General features: G+C 38.5%; 1 protein-coding gene across 7 annotated transcripts in view; it reads left to right on the top strand.

Moving 5' to 3' along the window:
* Positions 1-18,373, top strand: part of PARN (poly(A)-specific ribonuclease) — a 132,480-nt gene that overhangs the window by 48,802 nt on the left and 65,305 nt on the right. For 6 of the 7 annotated variants that reach the window (XR_010920383.1, XR_010920382.1, XM_067551342.1 and 3 more), the window contains 2 exons: positions 3,304-3,390; positions 11,497-11,571. Coding sequence is in view for 5 of the 7 variants with exons in the window: in XM_067551342.1 (XP_067407443.1) it covers positions 3,304-3,390; positions 11,497-11,571 (162 nt within the window). In the remaining 2 variants the exon portion in view is untranslated. The remainder of the gene's footprint in view (positions 1-3,303; positions 3,391-11,496; positions 11,572-18,373) is intronic. The other variant, XM_067551343.1, reaches the window with a different exon arrangement.

Genomic DNA, 18,373 nt, shown 5'->3' on the forward strand with positions numbered 1-18,373 from the left:
AGTGACAATTTCTGAATATAGTACGTGACCTAGTTATTGGGATAGTTACAGTATGGCTTTTTTGGTATGATGATTATATGCATTTGTTGGTTTAGTTTGATAGCAGGCAGTTGGGAAATAAGCAACCCCTATGTAAATGCATTTAGGATCACTAAGAGACAATGTCTGAGCTACAAAACTGTGAAGTTGCTACTTCCAGGTGCTAGCAAAATTACAAAACAGTCTGAGAGCCAAAAAGATCAAAAGGACACTAAGGGTGTGTTTACAAAGCAGCTGGGAGTTATGGTTCCCAAAGTAAGTAGACATACATGCTCTAGCTCTGCTTGAGCTTGCACATTAAAAAGAGCAGTGTGGCTGCGGTGCCACAGATAATGACTTGGGCTAGCAGCCAAGTACTTAGTTGGGGCGTCTGGTGAGATTGTACTCAGGTGGCTACCCTGAGCTGCCACAGCCACAATGCTATTTTTAGTATTCTAGCTGGAGTAGAGCTAGTATGTGTATATCCACTTGCACTAGGAATCACACCACCCAGCTGCTGTGTAGACAGCCTAAATGATTAAAAATTCCCTCTAGAGTAGAGGCGGCAGTTGTTAGGGAGCTGTTCAGGGGAAACAAACTGACTGCTGATGTAGTTAGGCTTTAAACTTCCAGGTCATGGTAACCTTGTGGAAGGCAGACATGCTTGGTTCCTACTGAAAAGATTGAACGGTACTTCGATTTGCAAAAAACGTTTGGTTTCCTGTATTATCCACTGGTCTAAGGTTCCTGAAAGGAAGACTTGCAGGTGCCAAAACCAGTCAGGCCTGCTGAGTAAGCACGGTTGATCCATGAGGTGATAGGAATGCTGTAAAAGTTAGTGTAGAGGAATTCAGTAACCCATCCTCAGTCTCAAGTAATGATGAATATGAAGAGGCTTTCACAGCAGTTACACTTGATTACTTTTGTATTAAGAATACTATATAAAACAATGATTGATTCAAATATTCCTATCCTGGCTAGGCAGTGGTATTCATCAGAAGGAGGTTATAACACAGGGTAAAATTTCAGAAGAAAACAAAATGTAGTAAGGTTCATTTATTAAGGACCATAAACAGTTTATTCTGCCTAATTTGTAAACAGATGCTGTTGAAATCTTTATCTTGAACTGGGAAATTTAGAGTTCTAATGCTAGACTAATTGGCTTGCAAAGATTAATTAAAACCATTTGAAATACACACTTTGAACTCTATTGCACAACAAGAAATAGATATTCCTTAAATTAGTTTATGAAATTTTAATTTTTGTACTTTAGCTTTAGTTTGTACTGTGTTTTAGGTGTGGCTATTTTCAGCGGTAAAATTTCTAAGTGTTCAGTTTTGTACTTTTTCCTTATAGCAGAGTTACACTTGTCAGGGCAATATTTTTTTCATTAAATCTGGCTCTCCCTTCAGCTTTAGACTAAGTATTTTTAATTCAAAATACCCTTTTTTACCTAGTGATCTTTGATCTACTGCTTAATTTCCAAGTAATTAACATCTAATGGAGGGCTTAAATTAATTGTTTTTTAACAATCTTCATCGGAGTGCCTTTACTTTATTACCAAATACTGTTCTATAAATATTAAAATCTTATTCTGAGGATCTGAATTGCTGCATTTACGTTCCACCTGAAGTTAATACAACATGTGGTTTCCATAGAAGTGATCAGTTTTTGTATACAGAACTGACTAATTTGGAGGAGAGCAGCAGGGTAGGTGTTTTTAAAACAAAGTTCCTGTTTTTATACAAATCTTAAGTTAAAATGAGCATGCCACAAATTGAGATTGCTGACACTATTTACAGCATGAAGCAATACAGTATTCATTTTTGGTTTTCAAAGTAAAAGATTTAGAGTCTAATTTATCCATCTTAACTGGAGTAAACCAGTTATAACTCCGTTGAGATCAGTGGATGAAATCTGGCCTCCCAGAAATCAATGAGTTTTGCCATGGACCCTTAAGGGGTCCAGGATTTCACCCAATATAGTCAAGCAGATGCAAATGAGAAGAGAATCAAGCCCTGGATTTATTCTGCTGCTAGATTTACATTCAGATTACCATGATAACTGGGTTTTGGTGGCAATATTAATGTCAAAATTATAGAAAAATAGCAAAAGTTCAGGTAATATGAAAGATGGAGGGAGGGGTTTATATTATTACTATCTAGTGCTGCATGTAAATTCCACAAATCTTAAATCATTGTAAAATTCTCTTGTTGTTATGGAGGAAAGAAGCTGTTTGACATGAACCAGTCAGATCTTTTTCTGATATAAGTGCTTCAGTAGTGATGAGAGTATGAGTGACTTCAACATTCACATCTCACAACCCATACTTATCCTTAATGCACTTTATATTGATACTTTGTGCTTAAGCCTGGTCCTTCACTTCAAATTGTTAAGACTTGCTTGTCATATGAATCTGTAGCTTCCATTAGCACTGAACTATTAAGGGAAGCTTAAAGTGTCCAAGATAGGTGTATCATCCAGCATTAGACAGAGCAGTCACTTCATGTGGTGCAGGGCTGGGGTGTACGAGGATTTTTGAATACATCATGATACCTGTACTAGTAAATGGCAGGTGGGGCAGCCTGGTCCCAACAAAGGATACCCTGAAACCAGTGCACTTAGCTTTACTTGTCCTGACAGAAAATGTTTTGCGTAAAACGTCTGAGGCCTTCTTTTGAAATGTGTAGCTCTGAATAATAATTTTCATAAACTAGAAAATATTACCTAAAATAGAAATTCTTTTCAACTTCTAAACTCTAATATGAATTTTCACTGCATGCCTAGGGCTCCTGGCATAGAGTTAACGTTCCCATCCAACTTGTGTCCTACCCCTTTTATCAATAGTATAAAGAAACAATTTTAACTTACATGGGATAAATCATATGAGGAGGTGGATTGTTTTATATTCTAATTTGTATTTGGTACAGTGTGAAAACCTAATAGAGAACTGTTTTACAGTAAGTTTAGTTTCCTTGAACTTGGTGCAAAAGAGATTTAAGTGACTGGATTTTCATAATTCCATATGAGCATTGCTGGGCAAAAATGCACAGACATAATTTGTGAGCAGTTACTGCTACATGCACAGTTGTTTCAAGTGCATATACAAATGGACCAGTTTGATGTAAGTAGTCATTTTCATGCATAATTATTGTAATTGTACTTTCATTGTCATCAGTAACTGCATGCAGTTCTGAAAATCATGCACCAGTGGTACACTGAACAATTCAAACCTATATGAATACCTGACTGCTTTTTATTATTAAATGCATTCTTATTTTGCAGTGCAGCCAAAACGAGATCATGTTCTCCATGTTACATTTCCCAAAGAGTGGAAGACTAGTGATCTTTACCAGCTTTTCAGTGCCTTTGGTAAGTAACGCAGCTGAGTCCCTGTGTGGCCTAAGAAACTGTCCTGCTGCTGATAATGGCAGTCTTGAACAGATGTCTGTACCTTTTGACCATAGTTGTACACAGCTGTTAGAGCAGATAGTGCTAAATCATGATTAGCTTGTAGCATACTTATTGCATGGAGTGCTGGAGATCTAGCTATCATCCTTGTGGTCTTTGGGTTTTGCAAGGCGTGCTCTGCAGCATTGAGGAAGAAGGGGAGAAGCAGATGTGAAAGGTGAACCAAGGTTTGGGGACTTAATGGAGTGAACTCAATGGAGGGAGAGGAATAAGGGAGATGAGTATAGAGGAGAGGATGATGGTGATCATAGGGTCAGTGAAGGGAAGGAGGTTATGGAGGCAAGGTGCACATAAGTTAGGAAGGGAAGGAAGTGGCTAAGAGGAGCAGAGAAGTCCCTAATATCAGTGGATTGAAGGTTATGGAAAGAAATGAGACAGAGATAGGGAAAGCGTGCAGTATTAAACAAGGAAAAAATCACAATCCTGAAGAAAGATGATGAGTGATATTAGAGGAGGAGCACTGCCTGGTGAAGACAAGGTCAAGAATGGCCAAGCCAGTGATTAGGTAAATTGACAGAGGCCATGTCTATACTGACGGTGGCAAATTCGCTGCCGCCAGATCGATCTTTCTGGATCGATTGAGCGGTCAGTGTAGACCTGCTCAATCGATCAGGAAGTTGATGCTGGTAAATCACCCCCTCAAGTAGCGTAGCACTGTGTCGACGGGAGCGCTGTTCCCGTCGGCACAGCGCAGTGTAGACAGCGCACAGAAGGGAAGCAGAGCAGTTGACGTGAGTTACGCAAGCTACTCTGCGTAGTTTGTGTAACTCCAGTCGACTGCCGCCGAATCTCCAGGTAAGTGTAGACCAGGGCCTAGACAAGGATTGAATAATGAAATAAGCAGTAGAGTTGCTGAAATCCTCAACATGGAAGCTGAAGTTAGTAGAAGTGGAGGATTTGGATGAGAGGAAATGGCAGATCAGAAATCAAAACTTCTGGTGGTGTCAGGGAGAGCTATGTGTTCTGATGTGAGGAGAATGGTAAGAGTAAAAATAGAGTAGTTTTGAGGAAAGAGGTCAAGATGTAGTTGAGATGGGAAAGGAGTGAAATGGCAGCAGAAGGATGAAGGCAAAAGCCATGGTGAGGGATGGTAGAAATTCAATAAAGCCAGTAGACATTAGTCAGTGGGATGCTAGTAACTGCTCAGCAGGGTTCTATGCAGTGGAACTCATACTTCAGTCCTTCTGATGTTTTTGTCCAAGGATTCCTAGCTGCATGTGTTTTGAAAAGACTAAGAGCATCATATCCTGCGTCTGCTAGTCTGAATATTGGTGAAATGGGGAACAAATAGGGAGAATGGGAATAACCTTCATACCAACTGTTTATTCGCTATGTACAGTGTATATATAGTACTACCTTGATTATCTAAAGGTCTTGAAGTTCATTTGGAGCTTCATGTTAATTGTTAGATTATAAAGCAGAAGGAACAAATGTGATCATCAGATCTGACTACCTGTGTAACACAGACCATGAGACTCCCCTAAATTAATTCCTGTTTGAACTAGAACATATGTTTCAGAAAAACATCCTATCTTGATCTAAATTTCCAGAGATGGAGAATCCTTGGTAAATTCCAATAGCTAACTGCCCTCACTGTTAAAAAAAAAATTTGTACTTTATCTCCAGTCTAAACCTGCCCATCAACAACCTGCAGCCATTAGGTCTTCTTATGCCTTGTCTGCTAGATGGAAGATCCTTTCATTGTCAAATTTCTGTTCCGCATGTAGGTATTTAGTTACTCTTGAACCTTCTCTTTGATAAGCTACATAGATTGAGCCCCCTGTATTTTTTATAAGGCGTGTTTTTCCCATCTGTTAATCATTATTGTGGTTCTTCTCTGTATCCTTAACAATTTTTCAATATCCTTCTTGAACTGTGGACATCATAACTGGACACAGTATTCCAGAATTGCCTGCACCAGTGCCAAATACAGCAATAATAAACAACTCCTACTGTTGTTTGTATTCCCTTGTTTGTACATCAGTGAATCTCATTATCCCTTTTGGCCACAACATTGCACTGAGAACTCATGTTCAGCTAACTATCTGCCATGACTCTCAAGTCCATTTCAAAGTTGCTGCTTCCCAAGATAGTCTCTTGTCCTTTAAGGATGGCTTGCATTCTTTATTTCTAGATGCATGACCTTACATTCAGCTGTATTGAGGTGCATATTGTTTGCTTACTCCCAGTTTACCGTGTGATCCAGATTGCTCTGTGTTGGTGATCTGTTCTCTTTGTTGTTCACCACTTTGCCCAGTCTTCATCATCTGGCAACTTTATCAGGCATGGTTTTTAATTCTAGGCAACTGGGAAAAAATGTTAAACAGCATAAGGCCAAGAACCAGTCCTCGCAGAGCCCTGTTGGAAGCCCATCCAATCAGTGATGATTTCCCATTTAATCCATTTGGTTTGTGCTGATGTCGATTTTGAATCATTCTAGTTTTTTAACCAAAATGTCATGCAGTACCAAGTCAAATGCCTTAGCGAAGTCTGTATTACATCAATTTTTAACCTCATCAAAATATATCAAGTTACACCATCTATTTCCTATAAACCTGTGATGATTGGTATTAATTATATAGCTCTCCTTTTATTCTTTATTAATTATATTAACTATTAATTCTTCATCATCCTGTTAGTTTGACAAAGGTTAGTGTCATGCTGACAGACCTATAATTGTCTGGGTCATCCTATTTACTCTTTTTAAAATATAGTCACAACATTTGCTTTGTCAGTCCTCTGGAACTTCTACAGTGTTTGAAGACTTACTGAAAACTAGCATTAATGATTTAGAGAGCTCCTTGGGCAACTCCTAAAACTCTTGGGTGCAAGGTATCAAAACCTGCTCACTTGAAAGTGTCTGACTTTAATAGTTGTTGTTTAACATCTATAAGTTACTATTGGAATGGAAAGTACATTCTCATCACATATGAATACATCTGGCTTTTTCCCAAGTCCAGCACAGAAGTAGTTACTGGACACTTCAGTCTTTTCTGCATTATTGACAATTCTCCCATTTCCATCTTGTAATGGACCAATGCCCCATTATTAGGATTAATTTTCTTCCTAACGTAGTTTAAAAACTCATTATTGTCCTTAATTCTGCTGGACTTCTTTGTGTGCTTTTGCTTTCCATATAAATTTTCTACATTTGCTAGCTTCTAATTTATATTCATTGCTATCAGCATCTAACTTTTTTTGTTTGTTATTTAGTTCTCATTTTTTATAGCTTCTTTCACTTCCCCTCTAAGCCATGTGCTTTTTTTTTCTTAATTGTGGCTTTTTGGGCATCTAGTAAAATGTTCTTAAACAGTTAGCAGTTATTCACGTTTTCCTTTTGAAATATATTTTCCCATCTGACTTGACTCAGTTGTTTTCAGCTTTGTGAAATTGGCCCGCAAAGTGCCAACTGTGTTTTACCGGGGTTCATTCTGTTTGCATACAAGACATGTGATCAAGTCACGATCAACTGCACCTAAACAACTGTTGATTTTTAATTTTGGGTGTCACTGTTTCAGGAATTTTTTTGCAGTTCCCCTCCTGCAGTTTCAGGTACCTTTATGGTACTTCATGTCTCTGCACAGTTCTGGTGGTGGTATGTGTTCTCTGGGCTTATGGTCTGGTGCACAGTGACAGGTCTCTTTCTACCTGGTGTTGGTATCACAGCTGTATTACAAGCTTTGTGTTCTGAGAGCACAACAAGGATGCTTTGCTATTGCAGCTTCAGGAGGTAAAATCCAATCTTTGGTTAATATGGGTTGTGTTCTAGTCATGTATAAAGTAAAAGTAAGGTGAAGCTTCAAAAGAAAATGCTTGGTCTTGTAGACAAATTTTAAACACTTTTTAGTGCTACATTTTCTCCAAACATATTTTCCATTTGTTAAATAAATATTAATATCTGCTTGATTTCCTTTCAGCAAAATTATTTCCCTTTGTGTTCAGATATACTTATTTGCTTATTGCACTCAATTGAAAGTATATCACATTTTTCTATATATCATACAAAGTTAGATCTTTGATCTGTCTTGTCTTCCTGAAATACTTGAATAATCTAGGGTTTTTTGCCTTGATATTTCTTGCCTTTTATGAATGAGGTTCTTGTAAAATGCCCTTCCTGAAAAATGGTTTTGATGACTCATACAGTCTTTGTAATAGTTTTGAAACACTTTTAAATAGGGCATATATACCTTTTTTGTAATTAAGAGTCCAAATGAAAATATTTTGATATGAGATAAACTTCATGCTACTTGTTTTTTTCCAAACTTCTTCTAGTCAAAACAATTTTCTTTAAAAGCAGGGTCTTGTTATGAATTCAGCTATTGAAGCAGCATAGCCATAAAACTTATGGCAACTATACAATGAGTTGTAAATGAGTAGCGTACCAGCCTAAGGCTTAATATTAGATAAATTGATTAAAAGGAAATTGGAAGTCAAGACTGCTAGACTAGGTATTTGCTCTGAAACACCTACATAATATTTGATCACTGTTAACTTACTGTATCATATTAGACTTTTTAAAGCACTACACATTAATTAAAATCAGGACTTGGGGGCCCATGAATGGTGTGTTTTGGCAGTTATGTTTATAGCAATGTATTTCTCTCGGTCATGGGTTCTACTACAGCCTTCCTTTCTCTTATATCTAGCTTAGCAGTTCCCATAGTATGTTCTGTGTTCAGAGAGCACTTGCTGGTAGTTAAGGTTAAGATTTTGTCATGGTTATTTTTAGTAAAAGTCAGGAATCGGTCACGGGTAATAAACAAAAATTAATGGAAGCTCATGACCTGTCCCTGGCTTTTACAAAAAATAACTGTGATAAAATGGGTTGAGGAAGGGACTGAAACCTGAGTGGGGGGCAGGGAAGAGAATGAGAGCCTGAGCCCCTCAGGGAAGGGAAGGAACCACAGCATCTTGGAACTCCAGGATCCCCATGGTGTCTCAGAGCTCCAGAGCCTCCACGGAGCTGCGCCTCTCCGGGCCATCCATGAAGTGGAAGAGGTCATGATGGTCTCTGAAAGTCATGCAATCTATGACTTGTGTGCCATCATCTTATCCTTACCAAGGAGAGCTGAGTGCTCACATGGTGCTGGCTCTCCTTTTTGTTTCTTCCTGCTAAACTGCATCTAAAGACAGCTAAAAATATACTGTTTGCTCCACCTGACCAATTGTTGTAGTAGCTACAAGAATGTTCAATCACCAGTGGAAGGAGGGGTAGTCCAGAAGAGACTGTTAAGAGGTAGTTCGTGCTATGTAAATTTGGGAGTCCTTGGTCTTGATCATGCAATGGCAATGTTCTTAGAGAGTAGTAATGTTGTCCTACACTGAAAGATTTCATGGTACCCCAAGGTTTGTGGTGGTGAAATTATGTACCACTTTTCATGTGGTGTTGAGAAGTTCACCTCCATTACTCTAGGTTCCAGGCCTTGGGGTGTGTATATAACAAAAACCAGTAGCCTGACTCTGTTTCCTTTATTTCCCCTGATGTTGTACCATAATGCACTGCCATTATACTCCTGGGTGGGTCTTTATATTCTTGATTGCCCAAATTAGAATACCATGTTGATGTAAAAGCTGTAGAAATTTCTAGAATCTGGTACCCCAGCTGAATAGTACATAGCTTAAAGGCAAGACTTTACTCTCTAGATTCTCTGAGACTCTACCATAGGATTTGGGTTGTGAACATTATTCTTACTAGAAAAAGAATCAGGTTAGAAACCACCAAAGCCCCATGTAGAATTATTTTCCCTAATTCACATATCTCCCCTTTAATATTATGGGCAAGTCTCGACTCTAAAATTAAGCTGACTTAAGTTAGGTCGACATACGGTAATTAAAGTGGTTTGGCACGTCCTCACCAGCTCCTTCTGTTGGTGGTGCACATCCTCACCAGGAACACTTGCACTGATTTAACTGTCAGTATGGGGCATTGTGGGGCGCTGACAGCTGGGGCGCCGCTGCCTGGAGCAGACAGCCGAAGCAGTCTGAAGTAAACAACGCAGTGTCGACATTGAAACTACATCGACCAGACTACATTGACCTAAGCACTACGCCTCTCATGGAGGTGGATTTAAGTCAGTGTAGTGGGCGACTTACATCTGCGGGAGCAATGTTGTAGTGTAGATGCTAATAGAGTTAGGTTGATGTAAGCTGTCACAATTCATAGCCAATAGGGGTCATACTTTCGCCTCTATGTAATAACGCAAAAAACTTTCCATTTAAATAGAACGGTATTGTTCATAGGTGTAAACATTGGTGCTGTAAAACTGTAACATGTAAAATCCTACTTGGACTACCTTAATGCAAAGTATTTCAAGATAGATATAGGATCTAAGCATCTCAAAACACATTATATACACTTATTTAAGCCTTTCAGCATTTTGGGAGGGGGATATTATATAGTAGTACGCCTGCTTTACAGATGGTAAACACTGAGGGAAAATGAGATTGTGACTTGCCAAAAGCCCACAAAGAAAGTCAATAACAGTCATAGAAGTAATAAATCTCATCCCCCTACTAACAACTAAACACTCCATTATTATTTAAATAAACAAGTTCCCTGATATTTTTTTAAAATTAAACCTCTTGTTTTGAAGAGCTCCAAAACGAGGCTTTTAATGGAAACATTTGAAACTCTTGCAGGGGCAGCCAGCTTCTGTGAAGCTTAAAGTAATAGAGGAAAGTTTTGTAGCAGTAAGACAATATGATGGTGATGCATTATATAAACAGACTGAGGGGTGCTACTCCCATTCCATTAATTCCCAGAGTCTTCAGAACAGTGTGTTGGCAGCTATTTCTGTGCATCTTCCGCAGATTGAGGGTCATTCAGTTTTTTCACTACACGACTCTATCCAGATTTCTGAAAGCATTAACTCATATTTCTACCAGTTAGAGCCTTTCCAACCTGGGATTTTAATGCTATTTTTATTGGACTCTGCTTTAGAATCTTTTATCATATTTGCTATATTATCTTACTGTAAACAGCATTTTTAGTGGCTATCACTTCAGCTCACAGTGAATGAAATATAAGCTTTGGTAATGGGACCTTCATATGCTGTATTCCGTAAGATCAGAATTATAATGAAGCTGTACCTGTAGCTTTTACCAAAAAGTTTCAGATTATCATTTGTCAATTTACACATCTGCCAGTATTTTTTCCCAAGCGTCCAGACTCTCCCACAGAGACTGTTTCATACACTTAATGTTCTTAGAGCCTTGTCCTCTTACTTATTTAGAACAGTCATTCTGAAACTCTTGCAGACTTTTGGTGGCTTTTGGTAATAAATCCGAGGAGTGGTCTGTTGCTACCTAGAGGCTCTCGGAGTCAGTTTCAGATTGTATTAAAATTTCTTGCATATTGAGCAAACTACTCCTCCCTTTTCAAGATAGAGCAGGTGCTCCTATTTTCATGTGACATCTGTAGCTTGTTTTGGTGGGAATCCCTATTACCGATAAATTGAGCAGTTATTTGGAGTTTTGCTCATATATTTACCAATCACTACTCCATTGTGGCAGTTTCTATATCAAATTAGGCTGGTCTTTCTGTGTTGTTTTTTTAGATAGGAGTCTTATCACCCAGCTCCTTGAGTTAACTGCTGGTAAGTCACTGAGAGTGGTATGGATGTGGAGAAATGGTTGGAAAGGTTATCTAACTTAAGTAAGAGGAGTTGCTTAGAGATGCTTTTATCCATGTGGATCCCACGACCCACCCCGCTTCCCCATTGGTAACTGAATCTGCTACTTGGATGTCTATAATAGTGAAGGAAATGAGTAGCAGTTGAGGATGCTTTGTGCTTCATGCCTATTCATGGTTAAAAGATTCTGGGCTCATGCATGTGAGGCACACCCACTACAGTAAGATCCAAGTGGACGTAATCATCTCAAACTCTAGTTACTATAAGGCATGTGACTTTATCCATCCCATGGGACATGAGTACATGGAGAGATCCTGTTAAACTGCGTGAAATGTCTTAACTGTTATGATAATTCTTGCTTTATCTACATTTTTAGGTAACATTCAGGTATCTTGGATTGATGATACATCAGCATTTGTGTCACTTAGCCAGCCAGAGCAAGTACAAATAGGTAAGTGTTATTGGAATCACCTCTTTGTAAGGTTTGCCTGTTGGCATAATAAACAGACATTAAAAGCATTACTATTGGCTCTTCTAAAATTCCTCAGTCCATAATTTCCTTCTAGCAGGCAAATGGTAGGAATTTCATTTGCTACTATGTTTCTCTTAATAAGCCGCTGTCACTTTGTATCAACCATTTCTCTGTGTATGAGTATCATTGTCATAACAGCCATACAAATAGGTATGGAAATTTTGTTGAATTATTAGAACCAGTTGAGGTAGACAAGGATTCTGAACTCCCTTTCTCCTGCCTTGTTTGCTTCCTAAGCATCATAAAAGAAGCCAGCAGAAGAATGGGCAGGCTTCAAGGGCTAAAGCACTGTGAAGTCAAGCAGTATTATGCAAAAGAGAACCAGGCTCTTGTGATCCCAATGCAAGTGTTGGGTTTACGGGCATCACTGCAACTAGTTGAGTAGTTCTTGTAGTAAAACATATTGAAACTCCATGTCCTACCCTAACCACGTGACTACCTGCATATATTCCCTGGCTTTCAGTTTCTTCCCTCTCTTTCCTTGCTAAACCTACCTATTGGTAGTCTATATAGAGCAGAAGTGTGAAGGTTTTTGCTAGCATCTGTGTGTGTGCTTGTTTCATTAAAATTTTGGACAGGATCAGAGCTGAACAGGGCATTGAAGTGGAGCTGACAGAATTGACCCATATCTCATGTAAGAAAACTCCAAGCAATGAAGAATTCAGGGAAGAGAGTGGTGTAGCTAGAGCGACAATCAACTAATGACTTTATCAGCAGCAAATAATGTTAAATGATTTTAGCAGCAGTGTTTTGAGTAGAATGAAGTGGGGAGATCCAGGGAGGCCCCAGAAAAGGGTCATGTGTTCATTCAAGTAGAGATTAACAAAGAATGAACATCTGTCTTGGCAATAGGAATTCAAAGGAAGAAGTAGATTTTGAGATGTTAAAGGTTAGTTGTTAAACTAAAAAGTTAGTTGTATTTTATTTGCTAGGTAAGTTTAGGATTGGAAAAAGGCATTACTTTTTATAAGATAAGACTTAGTGTCATTTTAAATAAGGGTATGTCTGTAGCTGAAGGTATAATTTCCAATTTAGAAAGACAAACACAAGCTAGCTTTCTTCTCCAGCATCACCTCCAGGATATTGATAGATTCTGAGGGTGGGATTTTCTATTATTATCCCTTAATAATTATCAAAAGAAGAATCTGTGAAAATGTTTTTACAAACATGTTAAATTGGTCCTGAAGTGGAATTTGACTGTTGACTTAACATGCAAATTCAAATCAGCAAGTCTGTGCCTGTGTCATTCAATCTGTGCAGGTGGCAAACATCAAGATGCAAAATTCATAGGGTTTTACATGAGAACCTCTCAAGCAGGATAATATTTAGAAAGCCTATAATAATGTAATATTTCATAACCACTGAAAATTTCACGTTGAACTAGTGCTATCCAACATTTAGAAGAAATGGGGAAGCAGTTAGAAATCTCTAAACGAATGTGATCTTTGTATTTCAGTTTTTGTAGGTTGACTATAAATGAATCTAAAAGGCCCTCATGGTTTCCTGTTACTGACTTTTGGGGACTGGCCTGCAAATCTGTAGAGTTCAAGAAGGTGATTGATTTGGAAGTGGGCAGGACTTGCAGTAGAGACAAGTTCTTCGAGAATGTCTATGTGAAGTATGCTGTAGGTGCACATGTGCCTCAAATGCACAAGACTGGATTTTTTTATAAGCTATGTCCATCAGAGCCACACACGTGCCTTGTGCCGCCTCATGCTCCTGTACAAGGGCATAGATGACAGGATCATGACATTTCCTCTTACCACCCATAGCAGCAAGATGGAACCTCCAGATTTCTCAAAATTCTTCTGAGAAACTTTAGATCAACCTTTATTTTAATTTAGTCACCGTAGCCTGTTCAAGCACTTCTTGGACCAAAAGTTGCTGATCAGATTTTCCTGTATATCCTCTCTGTACAGAGATTTAGAAATGGCAGACTTCAAATTCCCCTTCCTCGTCCCTCTTTAGGGACACTTGTCACAAGAGCCTATTGCAAACAGAATTGGTCTTACTGCTTTGTCTAGGAGCCTCAGAGGAGATCCCCAGGAACACAGTGAAGAGACTTCTATTCCTGATATTCCTTCATAATGAATGGAGGGAATCTATCTTTTCTTAGAACTGAGGAGAGTGAACAAAGATATATTCCATCTCAGATACAAGATGGTAACATTTGTCTCCATCATTGCAAACTCACGATTGGTTCGTGGCTCCTTGTCATCTACCCAGCCCAAATGAAACACCAAAACTTCACTGTGGGACCCAACCACTATCAATACAGTGTTCTGCCCTTGAAAAGATCTATAGCACTGAGTTTTCACCAACTGGAGGCACATCTTAAGGAAACCAAATCCACACCTATTCATATCTTCACTGGGGGATCAAAGGCAGGTCTGGGAGGATACTTGAAACACCCTAGAGATCATGTCTTCTCCCTGTTTCTTACTCATGGTGAACTATGAGAAGTCGATATCTGCAGTGGTTCAAGGTGATGCCTCCTATTGGCTGAGGCAGTTTTGTTTTTCTGATCTCCTGCAGATGTGCAGTCAGCTTCCTATACACCTTCCTATTTGTCTAGATGTACTGTTGCAAAACCAGAGTCAAAATTACACCCAGGCTGAATAAGCAAGACTGACCAGTTCAGACAATACTTCTACAAATTTGGAAAGCTTCCATCAGAGACTTAATCCTGAAAGTGGAAAAGATTTTCCCAAATGGGCAGTCTGAAAAAAATGAATCTAGTGGAGTCCTGATGATAAAGGTCCTGGATTGCATACTGCTGCTGAAGCAGAGGTAGGCCTAGCCTTAGAACTTTGCACACTGCCAGGTCCCCAGGTCAGTTTTAATGTTCTGTTTGTTTTTTCATATCCCGTGTTATCAAGATTCCTCAAGGGCCTTCATGTCTGCCTTCTGATTAGAGACTTAATTCATGTGGGATCTCAGCGTTGTTCTCTTACAGGTCATGGAGGTTCCTTCTGAACGATTATCAGGATGCTCGTTGTACCACCCCACATTCAGTTGCTGAGTTTTATAGCCATCATATCAGCATGGAGAGTCACTGAAATGCAGGCCCTTGTGGCTGAACTGTCATACACATCATTCAAGGTACAAGGTGGTGATAAAGCTCCACCCTAAGTTCATCCCAAAAGTGGTCTCAGAATTCCTGGTCTTTTACCTTACCTGTTTTCTTATTGAAGCCACATTCCTCACTGGAGGGGCATGGGTGAGAAGCTTCATATTCTAGACATGTCCAGGGCCCTGCTTTATTCCTTCAACAGAACCAAGCCTTTGATATTCTCTCCCTGCCTCCTCATGGCCGTATCTGGCACATCAAAAGGCTAAACCAACTCTTCCTAGAGAATCTCAAAATGGTTCATACATTGTATTTTAACCTATCAGTTGTCTGGAAACTTTTCCCTCTGAACATCAAGATGTATTCCATCAGGTCATACTTCGACACTTTTGGCCTCCTATGGAGTTAGCCAATCTTTGAGGTCAGTAAGGCAGCCACATGGAGCCAACCTACTGACTTTTGTTAAGCATTATGTACTTGACTTGGCTATAATGGCAGTTGCCTAGTTTAGAAGAGTGGTATTCCAGTTAGTTTGACTCATACAACTGAGACTCCTCACTCCTGCCATCTGGGAAGGGTACTGCTTGCCAGTGATCTACAGTGATATCTATACGAACACATAGTTGAAAATAGAAGCAACTGTGCTTCTCTGAGATGTTGTCAGTGTAGGTCTCATAACCCAAATCCATCCCCACTTCTCAGTTACATGTGCTTTGAATTGTTAGGGAACTGACAATATTGTGGCCACCCTACCCTTTATGCCCTGGTGTGGGAGCACAGGGTATGTGCATGACCCTGATGGATGTTGCTGCTAATAAAAAATAAATACATTTTGATCTTGTGCAGGCACATGCACATCTATAATGGGATCCACATTGACTACAATATCTTGAAGAACCACAGTTACTTTAGAATAAATAATAGCTTTTTGGTTCTGATTTGGAAGTTATTTAATGATGATTGAATGTGATAGTGTTGCACTGATGTACAGTAGACCATGTAGACCACACCATAAATGCTGGATGGTTCAGGGTTTGAGACTTGAAAGACTTTGCCAAAAAAGAAATTTAATGGTAAACTATTCGAAAGAATTCTAGCCCCATGTGTTCTATTTGAACTGGCCTTTAGCCAAGGCAGAAAATCCTTGTCCTTTTTTAGATATCATTACGAAACAAATAGTATTTTAAAAGGTTTTAAGTCTTTTCCATTTTAATCTTGATACAGTGTGTATAATTAAAATGCAAGAAGGGATTTATAGTGTTTGTTTAGGTGCCTGTTAATTTGGAGAATTGTCACCACGGTTGACTGAAAGCACATTTTTGCTTTCAGAATAAATGTTCAAGTGCTGCACATGTGAATAAAAGGTGTTGTTAGTCTATTTTCCTAAGTGTTGTAGTAAATGAAGTTTTGGGGCTCCATATTTCTTCTAGTCTCCCTGATGCATTCTGCTCAACTTACAAGTATGCATTTTTTCTAACTGCCAGCTCTGCAAGCTCAATTTGGGCTCTGAAAATCAAGCTGGGTTGTCCTTTTTAATTCACAGATCAAGAAAGATTCTGTAAATCAGAACCTCACAAATTCGAAGGATGTGATCCTGTTTGGAATCTGCTTATCTTCTCATAGATATATTGGCAGTGTCCAGCTCACACACAGGCCAGGTCTATTGAATAAGGTGCCACTTTCACATAAATTCATTCACACAGTCAACTACTTGCCATTTTGCAACTGTTACCGCATAGATGTCATTCAGTTTTCAGAAATAATTCAGTAAGACTATATAGTGGTTGGAGAGAGAACAAATTCTGATGTTTCCTCTAGCAATTCCTCTAGCAATGTAAACAGGTAGAAAATTCTCTTTATGAGTGGTAAGGAGCCATTGAAGACAAACACCTGGAATTTTTGGATAAGTGGCTGCAACTTTATTCAACAGTGCACTTAGGCAAGGTAACTCAGAGCATAACTTCTGAGGGCAGCACTATCTGATAGCAAAGATAGAATGGGTACAGATAATTGTCACCCCAGCTAATCCTCAACGGTTTCCTCATGTAGGATCGCTTCCAGATTTTTTTTTAAAATAAAGCTTTTGACAGTCCCACGTGACATTCTCATAAGAAACTAGGGAAATGTGGTTTAGATGAAATTACTATAAGTTTTTTGCACAACTGACTGAAACATAGTATGCAGTAGCTATCCTTCCAGTTTGACAGCAAATCATTGTAGGGTTCCACAGGGGTCTGTCTTGGGTCTAGTACTAGTCAATATTTTCATTAATGACTGATTAATTAATTAATAGGATGAAGAGTGTGCTTATAAAATTTGCAGGTGACACCAAGCTGGGAGAGACTGTTAGCACTTTAGAGGAGACAGTTAGAATTCAAAATGACCTTGACAAATCTGACCATTTGGTCTGAAATCAACATGATAAAATTCAATAGACAAGTGCAAAGTACTACACTTAGGAAGGAAAAATCAGATGGACAGTTACAAAATGGGGAATAACTGGTAGGTGGTAGTACTTCTGAAAAGAATCTGTGGCTTATAGTGGATCACAAACTGAATGAGTCGTCAGTGTGATGCAGGTGCAAAAAAGGTCAGTATCATTCTTGGGTGTATTAAAAGTGTAAGATGGGTCTCGTGAGGCCTCATCTGTAATCCTCTGTACAATTTTGGGTGCCACACTTTAAAAAAGGAAGGTGCACATGATGGAAAATAAACATTTTGGTAAGGGAGCACATTTTAGTTTCATATTCTACATGGGGCTATGAATAGTAAGCAATTTCATTTTAAAGGACCCTTTAACATTCTTATGTTAAAAAATATTTTTATATTGCTATAAGCATAAAATGAGCTTAAAAAGTAGTAATTGTTTATAACTGATAAACACTTCTGTCTTATAAAATCTGAAGAATCTGATTTAGTACTTGGACCTCTGGCTCAAACCATTTTTTCATGTATGTAAAAAATGCCATGCTAATGGTATGCAGGTTAGATTTTTTTGTGTCATACATGGGGTAGCTTTTTATGGTAGTCTCACATTTAAAAAATATAAATTAGTTTTAATGAAATCACCTATTTGATAATTGTTGAAAAGCCTATAGGTTTCACTTAATTCACTTGCAAACCTCTCAATTTACAGTGCTCACTTTTACTATCTGATATTTCTAAATCATCCAAATAAGGCACATAATCCTCTTAATCTAAAATAACCAAAATAAAAGTATAGGTATTTCATGTTATGGAATAGTGTGTTCCTTAGGACCTAGCAGTTTCTTCATTATTGTGGCATCTAATAATTCCAATAACATGCCTTGTAATTAATGATGGAGTTCAAATAGGGCATTGAAGTTAATTTAATAGCTTCCCAAGCAAAAATGGACTAGCTTTAAGTCTTGAACATCCATATTAGAGGGAAAAGAATCTGACATGCTAATAAGTCCATATTGTTGATCATCAGTTTTATGTGGAGCACATTTTAAATAACTAAGAATAAACTGTTCATTAAACACTTTTGGAGGCCACACTGTGTAAATCATAACACTAATTTCTGCAGCACTCTGGCTAGTACATAGTGTTCAGAGCATTTAAAAAATAATGCTTGCCAAGTTTCTGTCTGTCTGTTGCAACATCTGAATTATAAAATTTCTCAGATCT

The sequence above is a fragment of the Emydura macquarii genome, unplaced genomic scaffold, assembly GCF_026122565.2.
Source record: "Emydura macquarii macquarii isolate MOO-44397 ecotype Brisbane River unplaced genomic scaffold, CSIRO-AGI_Emac_v2 contig_1348, whole genome shotgun sequence".
Classification (NCBI taxonomy): domain Eukaryota; kingdom Metazoa; phylum Chordata; order Testudines; family Chelidae; genus Emydura; species Emydura macquarii.